The sequence below is a fragment of the Hippoglossus hippoglossus genome, chromosome 5 (assembly GCF_009819705.1).
Source record: "Hippoglossus hippoglossus isolate fHipHip1 chromosome 5, fHipHip1.pri, whole genome shotgun sequence".
Taxonomy (NCBI): domain Eukaryota; kingdom Metazoa; phylum Chordata; class Actinopteri; order Pleuronectiformes; family Pleuronectidae; genus Hippoglossus; species Hippoglossus hippoglossus.
In genome coordinates this window covers 20,105,447-20,117,111 of record NC_047155.1, presented here as the reverse complement: position 1 = coordinate 20,117,111, position 11,665 = coordinate 20,105,447, and the positions used below count along the sequence as shown (strand labels likewise).

The following is an 11,665-nucleotide window of genomic DNA, read 5'->3' as shown; positions in this document are numbered from 1 at the left end:
AGTGGCGAACCTTTGCTTCCTGTTCACTTATAAATCAAATCGCAGTGTGGCCTCTTATGAAGTTCAACCTTGGTGAACTTTGACGCCCGTTATTCACTTTGCAATCGTGAATGTGTGACCAGGCCCTAACTCTCAATGATAAGCAGTATAGTTGATGGATGGATGGATGGCTGGATGGCTGGATGGATGTTGTGATTGTAAGTGTTTGTAACTTAATGGTTTAGCACTACTTTCCTGGACATAACCAGACAAACGTATTTCATTTTTCAGGTCTGACACGTACGCACAGGCAGACAAATCAGACTGGCAGAAAGAAATGATGTGGGAAAAACAATGGCCACAACATCCGATCTCTTCCCGTCCATTAATCTCACCATCAATGACGCACACGCAGAAACAAACTACTTTCCGTGGGTGGTTGCACGACCAATGATGACACCTCATCACCATTACATGCATTTGGTAGAGTTCCTGTCATCCCATTCTTTTTTTTTTTTTGTCCCTCTTCCTCCACAATGTCGCACAATCCTTCATCGTCCTCATGAAAGAAAATATCCACAAGCATGACATGGAAGTCGAACAAAGGAGAAGCAAAAGTGAAACGTCGTCACTAGAGGTAAAGTTTCTGCCATCAGTCGAGTCCCCACAACTACGCAGAAGTGAAATGCACAGATCCAACCATAGGAGGAAGGTGCACAGATACTGTACATTTTCTCAAGACTTCACCTACTGTATATCCTTTTCTTATTTTAGCATTTATAAACCCTCGTTTTTTTTCCCTTTGTGCCATTGCAAGCTGATAGTTTTTCCTCCTTGCAGCCACTCTGCTCAGTAGTTGGCCTCGGTGCAGGTGGCAGGCAGGAGATATATTTTTTTGGGGGGAGGGAAATGGTGCTACTGGATTTGACAGGCTGTGGAGGGAGCAGCCTGACAGCACATGCAGGTGGGGTTCACTGCTTTAGGGGGGATCAGATCCAGGTCCTCGTCGTCCGGGATCTCATCGAGCCGGTAGCCGTCCTTTAGGAGCTGGATGTTCAGGTCCTGGTTGATCTGCTGCAGAAGCCACAGAAAGCAGATGTCAGAAGAACTTCTGGACAAACTCTAAGGCTAGGAATGACCTTTTTTTGCCGATTTATATTTTTTTGTTTGGGTGATCCAAATGAATTACATTTTTACAGAAACGGAACGCAGCCACATAGGAGACAAACAGGTCTTAGGTGGTAATGGAGGAAGCAAGAGAGAAAAAAAACGAACATAAGATACTCCAAGTGGAAGACATGAACGGGGATCGACCTGTGTGAATGAGAAATGGGGATATATCATTACAGACAACTATTGTGTGAATGTTGGGCAGAGCCTGGACATTTATTCTTTTCAATGGGTGCACATATACCTGGTGTGAACATGGGACTGGGTGATCGGGTGGTGACACTGGTGGGGTGAAGCTGTATTGACTATCAATATAACGTGTGTATAGATACCTGGTCCCTCAGACATCTCACCTCGGCTGAGGAGTATCCTGATGAGGAGTATCTGGACATGTCAAAGTCGTCATCACTGAAAGACACGAGGCGTCGGGAGTTAGACACAGGAGACGAAGGATGTGAGCAACATTAACACACTGTGAAATGATGATCTGAATCTTTATAAGGGTAGTTTAGCAATTCAGTACTACAAATTCAAAACTACTTGTGTGAGTTTTAAAGGACCAATGTGTAGGATTTATTGACATCTAGCTGTGAGGTTGCAGATTGCAACCAACCAACTTAAGACCCCTCCTGTCACCCTCCCCTTTTAAGCTTGTAGGAGAGCTAACAGTGGTCTTGAGGTATAAACATTCAAAAGGCCCTCTCCACGATTGTTTGGTTTGTCCATTGTGGGCTACTGTAGAAACATGGTAGAGCAACACAGGAGGCTCTGTGGAAGAGGACCTGCTCCTGATAGAGACATAAAGGGCTCATCAAAAACACAATTATTTCAGGTTATAACAGAGTATTGGGGACACTCAAACAACCAAAAGGAATAATATTGTAACATATGTCATAATATTACGAGAATAAAGTTGAAATTTTCCAAAATCCATGTGCCATTTTAGAAGGTGAATATCAGAGGATCAGCCTGTTGCCTGCGATAAAATGAGGAATGTGGAGAATCTGGTAAGTCATTCCTCAGTATTGGTTTCAAAAATAAAAACAATAATTAATCTTCATTCAGCACCACATTATCACAAGTATCAGGGCTTTAAAAAGATTGTGGGAGAAACAGAGTCTATTCTGAAAAAAGAAACACACTTACGGGTTAAAGCTGTTCCCCTTAAAAAAACAAATACTATCCAACAGTTGCAGCTCGTGTTGTAGATGGGGCAATTATAAAACATGTAGAGTTGACATTTCCGAGGTATTGATATTTCATGATAACCCATGGAGACAATCTGCTGCAGTGTCTTGATTTCTATAAAAAATGTCTGTCTCTCGTAATGAACGGACATGCAGCAGAAGCACAGACACACACAGATACCAACAGCTTCTTGTAAATGCATTTTTATCTGAGAAGCGGCAACATCACGTTAACACAGCTAACAGGCTTTTCCATTAAATGACTAATCTGCTGTAAACAAACAGAACAGAGAGACACTTTGCGAGGGGCGTGCACGTGAATCTAAAATGCGGACAATAGACAAATGGGTTTCCTGTTTTTGCCGTGAGCCACCGAGCTCGTCAGTGGGTGTACATGGTATGATGCAACCCATGATGTAAGCTTGGTCGGCTTCCAGAGCGCTCATTGCACATGAGACAGTTTCCCCCATGTCGCTGCGCTCGGAGGGCACAAAGGGTGGGACTCATCTGCGTGAAACGCCGACCCGCTGGGACGGTGTAGAGGCAAGCGCTCCCTCTGAGCCGCTTTCCCCTGTCACAACACTCACCCCGCGATCCACTAATCCTGAGCCCTGGGAGGGGCTTTACCCCATTTTTTTTTTTAGAGTCCCTTCTGCTATGAAGTCTCTTAAATTGCTCTATGGATTAATGTACCATCATGACTGAGTCAGTCCAAATAAGCACTTTCTACCCTTTTTCTCTTCTCTGGGGTCGGACGGAAAAAAGCATGTGCATTTACTGTCATAGAAAATGTATGTGAGAAAACCATGTACCTGTCAGTGTCCAGTGCTACCAGGGGCTTCTCATCCGGGCTCTGGTCTAGAGAGGAGTAACCTTTGTTGGGCACCACCAACCTGAAAGAGAGCACAGAAGACAAGACTAGCCTTGATAAAATATTCAACACTCAAATGAGACAAACACTTTCTTACTGAAACACCCTGAGAAATACTTTCAACCGTGGAACAAATAACTGAAGTGTTAAGCCCCTACCCACTGGTAAAAAAAAAACTAACACCCAGTAACATCCGGCTTATGTCTGCAATGGGAATAGATACAATCAGCATTCAATCCCGGGTCAAATGACTCTGCAGTAGACAGGTTTTAAATCGGCTCCGATCAGCACATGACGCCCAGCTGCTAATTTGACTTGACAGTGAGGGGAGACAGCACCTCAGTTTTCTGGCAATAAAAAATAAATTGCTTTTTTTTTTTTTTTAAACTTGCGTATACAAGTTTATCTCGGTGTAAAAGAGGTGTAATAGAGCCGTACTTTTACCCAAAACAGGATATTTGTCTTAAGATTTATGCTGCTCTCCGTTGAAAGTCACAAAACCCCAGAAATTGGGGCTAATCTGTAGCCGTCAGACTGTAGACATTCCAAGATTATCTTCCTGCCTCAGAGACTCAGGGTTCAGAGCAGTTGGTAGCCTTTCTTGTATGTCCCCTGATCCACTGGGGAGTGGGATTAGACAGATGAGTCAGTTGTCAATACAGCGGGTTGCAGTGAGTTTAAGCTCAGAGCTTAGACTCTTTTATCAGCGTTTATACCCCCCCCCAAAATAAACATTAAATTTCTCTTTTATAAAAAGATTAAAATGTTTGTGTTTGGTTGTAACATTAGGAAGTCTGATGGTGTTTGTCAGAAAATAAAGCCTTTAGTGGCAAGCAGTGCAGACCACGTCTTTTGCATTTCAGTCAGTTGTGGTATTTTGCACTGAATGCTGAGCAGCAGATACAAACACATAATGCTTTAGGTGCTGATTGATGTATTTGTGGTCGAGTTGGTCGACGTGGAGCAGAGGAAACAAACAGGCAGTGGAAGCCGTTACCTTGTCCTGGAATTCTTCTTGGGTTGTTGATTGACAGGACTTCCCACGGTGCCATTCTTCACTGATCCCTTCCTGGCGAGGTCCCTCTGTTTCTCTGGGCAACCACAGGATGTGACGTCATCAGTAAATACAGTGAACCTCAACTTAGTGAGCATGAATGACAGATTCGTATGATTTGATTTCTTAAATATCAGTGTTAGTTTCACGCAAAAAAAAAAAACGGTCACAATTTGATAGAAATCTTTCAAGATGCGGATTCGATTAAGGAGGTTGTTTTCATTTCTTTAACATTGTCAGATACTATGTTTTTAAGTACTTTTAGGGGGGTGATCTTTATTCAGTTACTGTACAGGTACAAATACAGCTTGAAATATATTTGCACAAATATGGAGATAATTTTTCTGCAGCAGTTGTAAACTTCATGGATCATATATACCACTGCTGTCGACCCAAAAAGCCTTTGTTACCTATTGTTTATGCACTATTTACTTGGGTTAAGAATATTATAGAAGTGGCTGGCTCAATGCCCCTCATATACATATTCTTCATGATTCCGACACCCCGTGCTCACGGAATCGCAGCTGTGCACGCGGAGCAGAAATGCTAACTGGCGAGTATGGTTTTATGCTTGTGGATAGTGTGCAGTGCACTTGTTTCACATGCATGGGCATGGTTTTACATGCATGAATGTTAAAACTTAATAAATGCAATACACTCTGCCTCTGTAAATTGCAGTTTTAGTGTGTATTGATATTCTCCTTAGATTTTTATGTTATTTTTTGGACATTTTGAGGTAAATAAACCACCATAATGTTCTAATCTTTTGGTTTGTTAGTTTAAGCTATTTCAGACGATGGATATTATGGCTGTGATAAATGTAAGCAATATGAAGAACAGTTCTGTGTACATGGTACATGTATCTGATCTCAACACTTATATATGCAATCTGATGGCCAATCAGTCTTGGTGGGGGCCTGCTCTCTCTGACTGCCCTTCTAGTTTGAGCTTTTGAGATATTGACTGGTGCATTTGAGGTAGGAGCATTTTTCACAGAACCCCAGGGACTAAATAGAGATGAGGAATCCTTTCACAATGTTGTGGCAGCACAATAAAAGAGGCAGATAAGAAATGTTCTGACACCTAATAATAGAAATAAATAATCCTAGTGGAAAATCATACAGGACTCAAACACCCAGTTTGTGCTTATTTGGACCATGTATTGGTGCAGTACAACAATATTGCATTAGCCAATTTCCCTGGTGTGCTGAATGCTTTTCATTTCTCAAGGGATTGTTGATTCTTGAACTGAACGGCTCATCGCAAAACCTTTACATATATCTTATGTATTGCTTTGCAGTGTGTTGGTGGAGATACCTATTTGGACTTGCAGTGGGGACGGTTTGTAGTTCATGGACACGGTCTCTCCCTTGGTGTCAGGGATCGTCTCAGAGGCGGCGGATGCTGCTGGGTCCTAGGAGGAGAAACACACAGTCCCCATCGTGTTACCATTATGAGTTGGCATGGTTTAACAAAACAACAACATTCGCTACTAACATGCGACACTTTCTGCCCCCGGGTCACTTAGGTCACTCTCACAGCAGCGCCTGTCTGTCCCCCTTTCACGACTAAAAACTAAAGGAGACAAAAAAAATTCTGTTGCTGCCTCCGAGCTATGGAATAGTTTTCCTTTCCACATCAGGTCCTTTAGTATGAATGGATCTGTGGCCGAAACAAGCACGTAACAATAAGGGGACAGAACGTTAAAAGTATGGTCAAGCCATTTTTCTTTTTCTGTCTTTTTAATTTATCTTCTATGCTTCCCGTTGCCATGGTTGTCAAGCACTTTGGTTCAACTCCTGATGTTTTTAATGCGTAATAATAAATAAATCTTACATGACTTGACCTTAGTGTTCAAAGGCCGTCAGTCGTCGCTGTGTCACTGCTGCACCGTTTGCTAATTCTGGAGCTGACAGGGATTAAACTTGTTTTCTAGGAACACACTTCCAATTAACTTATGCTATACTTCTTTGGGCATGTGAAATTGAATGCAGTCCTGAGGGCACAATCAACTCCGTACTGAACGCAGCCCTTCAATTTATCACAAGGCTACAGGCCCACATCACCATGAAACTCTGTGGGGTTTTTTAGAACCTGCTTGGGTCCTATACCCTGGCGAGATTTCCTAAGACTACGGGCTACTATAGCTGCCTACTTTGCAGCATCAATAGGCCTGAGTGTTCTGCTTATGTTGCTGGTCCTGCCTCTTTTATGTGCGAGCGGTGATGGCATAGGGAGGAGGCATGGGAGAACAGAGGGGGTTGCTGTTGGAGCCACGGTTTCCCCAGATTGAGAGAGGGGAGCTGGACGCTGCTGAGCCTGTTCTGCTGACAGAGCTCCACATTATGTTGGTCCTACAGGCCGCCCCTTGTTGCACTCAGGGACTCCACGAGCCACATGGGCGAATCCGAGCAGGCATTTGGCCTTTAACTAAATCTGTAGTCACTCAATAGGAATAGCTGCTATTTTTGAAGGACCCATATGGAAATCAAATAACTGGAGCCAAACACACTTTTTTTACAGTCAAAGTAAAAAAAAAAAGCTGTTTTATGTTAAGATGAAGTGTATCGTTTAATCATGTGAACAAAATATAATCGAAGTGTTAGACATAAGAGGCCAAGGTGAGATTGTACTTCCTGAAAAAATGATTAAAAACCCAAGTGCCTTTGATGATTGTGAGAGGTGATTATAAAGTAAATAGATTCATTATCCAGGCACAGACATGTCTCAACCTATTGTGTTAAAACCTTTTCATATTATTATTGTGAAATTCTACAGGAATGCAGGCCAATTTTTACGAGACCAATAGAGCTTATCCAATATCACTGTACCTGATGTAAAATTCATGAGCATTTAGCAGCGACAGCGAGAAGCTTATTTTGCATATCGATTTTCATGTAATGCATTTAAAAACATGCTGTTAGCGTCACAATTTGGTAAAACTGCAGCAAAGCATTACATGTTTACATTCATGTGAAGTTTAGTTAATGCATAACGCAGAGTTGGATTATTGTCATCACAGCAAAAGGTTGATATCTTGTTCTCGATGTTTTGAGGCGTTTGACCTTTATTGATAAGACAGTAGGAAATGGGGAGAGAGAGCAGAAAAGACACACGGCAAAGGGCCGAGTCAGAACTGAGCCTGCAGCCGCTCCAGGAGGACCCAAGCCTCTGTATGTGCAACGCCCGCAACAAGGTAGACAGCTTATAAATGTTTCTCAGCAGCCAATCATTGTTCTCCATCTCTTTTCTTGAAAGAAAATTTCTCTCAGTATACCTCCGCCAATTGGCTCAACAGTCCCCCTTATGAAACCACCAATCCACTGGATCTGGATTTTTATTTGGATTCAAACCAATTTCCAAACACTCGGAAATAGCTGTCCTCTAAACCTGCCTGTTTTTTTTTCCATCAAGATCCATGAATTCATTTCTGAGAAATCTGTAAAAAAGGTCAAAAGCCACCCTGTCTCATGATGTTAAAAGAAGTGATTGAGTCCTGATCTTCGTCAAAAGTTAATAAGTTCTTCGATGGTGCATGTCCCACCCTTCCACCAAGTGTCAATAAAATCGGTTCAGTAGTTTTAGTATAATCCTGCTCAGAGCAATGAAAACTTCTTGGTGGAGGTAACTAGTGATAAATGGCAAACTGTACGGTTGTATTATTAATGCTGTCTACTGCAGCCAAATATACCTTCAATGCATACAACCGCCTCATCTGGTGATGAAGCATTGTTCACTTGGCCGGAATAATTAATGATAGCTGCAACAGTGGAGACAGTACTAGCACGCAGACCGAGTATTCCCACTGTAACAAGCATAAACGTTAGCTCTTTCTGTACTGGGACAGCCCTTCCCTCACATCACAAGACTTACCCACAAGCCTCCCTTTCTACCACAGACAGATCCTGTAATGAGACAGGGTCATATCATCTGTCAGATAAATCCTTTTGATTTCATCTCAGAAAAGCTTGCAGTGAATAATGAAAGAGATTCCGTACTAAAGCTGTTTGATGACAGAATTCCATGATTGTTTCTTGCAGGTAGGCTACTTTAAACTTTTATAGTAAGTATAAAAGCTTACACTATGTTAGTAGAGATGTTACGATACTGATACCACGATTGGAAATGCCTCCAATACTGAAAAATTGCCGGGGTTGACCACCGGCGAGTAGGAAAATCCATATACTAGTACAATACCACATCTTTAAAGTATATTAGTTTAAACCAAATAAAACTGCACTTTTTTTACAGAAATCTCTTTTTTCCTAACTGCACCAAAGCAGCAGTTGTGCTGTATGCTGTCACTGCTTAGTACAGTGTCAGTAGTTTATCATTAGCCAGAGCAAGCTAAACTTCTGTAATTTGGCAATATTTCATGCTGGAAACGGTTTCAAGCTATTTAAAGACAATCAATATTGTGTATTCTTTGATTTATTTATATGCGTTCGTTTCCAGTGACTTTTCAAAGGGTTTAACCTGAGCCAGGCCATACAACAATACTGGCAATCAGCACCTCCATACAGGGTTAGTAGCATACAACTGTTAAAATATGTTATTTAGGATGCTATTTTTTTTAAATGTACTGAAATCAGATCGGTATTGGAATCGGTATCAGAAAAGGAAAAGTGGTATCGGACCATCTCTATATAGTCTTAAGTTTTGCCTTAATAAATGCTCCCGATGGTGGATCAGTGAGATGTATGTCCTTATTGGCCTATGTTACATCATCATTTTGGGTCATTTAACAGGTAATAGCATTGTACAAAGTCAACAAGGTCACTTAAAACATACGTTACATTAAGAGCCCACAGATGAGAGCATGTGCTGATGGTCCCTTACAAATCAGCTTGAACTATGACACTGGGGGCGACACATGTTTTTATGTAGTAAAAGGAAAACATGACCTGTCGCCCTGACATTCAGTATGTATTCATATGTACCTGCACTTAGCTAAGGTCATCGCTCCTCACACACACACACACACACACACACACACACACACACACACACACACACACACACACACACACACACACACACACACACACACACACACACACACACACACACACACACACACACACACACACACACACACACACACACACACAATGTATATACCCATCCATGCATCACTTCCATCAGCTTGTCCTCTTGTTAGCGACTGCTTTACTGCCTCTGATGATGAAGAGCCACAAGGTTGCTGACTCGGCACAGACACCGAGCCACTGGTGGGATTATACCTCCCACTGGCCAATAGCAGGGACGACTGATACATCAGGTGACCATTAAAAGTGTAGCATGTTATCCACATGAATGGTGAATGGTAATGGAAACTGGGCCACACTGGAACCTTGATGTGTTTAAAGGCAAACTGCCATACTGAGATTTGGCCAAAAGTAGTCATTCTCTAAAAGATATTTCAGTTAAGGTCTAATTCAAAATAATTTACACTCTTTTATATTTAACCACACTTTTATTTTATTGATAAAACTATATACTTGTATATCAATTTATGTATGTATACCCTATGTATAATGATGTTGATATATATGCTGTCAAGTTCCATAAGGGGGGTTTCATGGGTTTCTTCTAACTTCTACACTTTTCTTTTGAGAAGCACTTAGTGCTTAAGCTTGAAAAGTGCTATATAAGTAAAATGTAACAATATTTTTGTTATTATTTAACATTAGTAAGCTTGAAACATGTTTCATTGGTCATAGACAACCATTGACATCACAAAGATCCTTATGAAGCCGTTTTTCTGTGTGTCATTCACTCTCAACAAGGAGCCTGCAGGTGCCCGGTGAATTGTGGTTCAGGAATCACAATGAAGTTATTAGCATTAAAATGCACGGCCGTGTGAGCCACAGCAACTGTGATGCCGACACAATCAGATATCGTGCAGGCGTACAAGCGAGGGGCTGTTTCAGGGTCTGGACGTGCAGGAGATAAGAGGAAATACTGACTGAGGCCTGCAGTGCTGTTTGACTCACACAGGCTATTATAGTTATGAGGTGAAAAAATAAACTGTAAAGTGGTCAGACATAATCCGACTAGTTCTGCTAGTGGATTCATTTCCTCAGAATCTCGCTAAATGAAACGTGAGCTGGTCCAATCTCAAGGGAGAGAGAGCGATTGCTGATGCCTTTACCAAAAACAGGGGGACTTTCTGTACGGGACAAAGTGTGTTCTGGGATATCTGCAGGAGTTTTAGCCTCAGGGGTCATTCTGCTTTTGCCAACCCCCCCCCAAATTAAAAGAAGGATAGCTGCTTAAGAATGCTTTGTTAGTGTGGAGAATGAGGCCGACGTGTTGGTTGAATACTGCTGGAATAAAACCTCAAAGTCAATTGTAAATGTGGGGAATATGATTAATCATTGGCAGCCATAGCAATTCAGAACTCGTGCAAGGTTGGGTTTATAGCATAATGGCAATCAAACACAAGAGGCAATCCCAGTGGTTGAAAGCATCGATTCTCATTACACTGGCAGGTCAGACACTTGCCTTGTGATAAACGATAGAGGGATGAGACTATTCTCCGACCGGGCCTCAGCATCATCACCATCATCATCATCATCAGGGCTGCACTCTGCAGTACGGTGAGGACACAGCGAGGCTTCTATTCACGCGATCATCTGCACTCACACGTCCCAACCCACACGTCACCACATGACGGAATGAAAACAGTGGCCTCGGTCACTTATTGATGTGGACGGGCGCGGATACTGACGTGTTTTTTTATATATATATATATCTATTTAAAGAGCACGGTTTTATTCAAGTGCATTACATGAATGACGATGTTATGCCTTGGTTATTATGAGGGTTATTTGTGTGTCGGTTGTATAGGGAGGGGTGTATCCGCCGCCATCCTGTCATCTGTACATAATCAATGTACACCCATCCCAAGGATCCAGCTTGTCCTACACAGATCCGCTAGCTCTCACACGCAGATTATGTCCCACAGCTGTCGCGATACAACACCGAGGCCACATAGAAACAGCACAAATCCCAGTTAGCATCAAACAACAGAGAACGGTCAGCTCATAACGTGAATTTCTTGCGTCTTTCGTCTCTCACCAGTGGCTGTGTCTCCCCGTTCACTGGAGGCACTTGGAACCTGTCGATTTCCTCCATCATTTTGGCGACGTGTACGTGGAACGGCGCAGCGGGTTCGTGGGTCAAAACGGCGACTCGTGTCCTTTCGGGTGTCCCGGGGTGTGATGCTCGGCTGTCGGCTTATCCGTGGTGTCTCAGCATGGTAGCAGCTCGTTTTCCTCCATCCTGACCACACAGAGGTGACTCGACAGCAAAAAAAAACAGCAGCGCCGCCCCACTTCCGGGTCTATGGATTATTCATGACGGGTTCGACCAATCACAGGCGAGACCATATCCAAATGC

The 11,665-nt window shown here is 42.5% G+C and overlaps 1 protein-coding gene across 2 annotated transcripts; it reads right to left on the bottom strand.

The window, feature by feature from the left end:
- Positions 1 to 873: 873 nt before the first annotated feature.
- On the bottom strand, positions 874 to 11,589 carry fam219aa (family with sequence similarity 219 member Aa). 2 transcript variants are annotated; one of them, XM_034585806.1, is made up of 6 exons: positions 11,345 to 11,589; positions 5,579 to 5,675; positions 4,205 to 4,298; positions 3,149 to 3,229; positions 1,503 to 1,557; positions 874 to 1,053 (listed from the first exon to the last, which is right to left on the bottom strand). In XM_034585806.1, exons 1-6 carry the CDS (start codon positions 11,402 to 11,404, stop codon positions 895 to 897), a joined length of 546 nt encoding a protein of 181 aa, XP_034441697.1. In that variant the 5' UTR covers positions 11,405 to 11,589; the 3' UTR covers positions 874 to 894. The 2 variants fall into 2 exon arrangements, with proteins under 2 accessions (XP_034441697.1, XP_034441696.1); XM_034585805.1 differs by having other exon boundaries at positions 1,482 to 1,557; positions 11,345 to 11,582.
- Between the last annotated feature and the right edge of the window lie 76 nt (positions 11,590 to 11,665).

Coding starts and splice junctions, on each gene's coding strand:
- fam219aa (XM_034585805.1), bottom strand. CDS start 11,404: ATGATGGAGGAAATCGACAGGTTCCAAGTGCCTCCAGTGAACGGGGAG. Junction 5,676..11,344: donor ACGGGGAGACACAGCCACTG/GTGAGAGACGAA, acceptor TTCTCCTCCTAG/GACCCAGCAGCATCCGCCGC. Junction 1,054..1,481: donor TGAGATGTCTGAGGGACCAG/GTATCTATACAC, acceptor TGGCTTCTGCAG/CAGATCAACCAGGACCTGAA.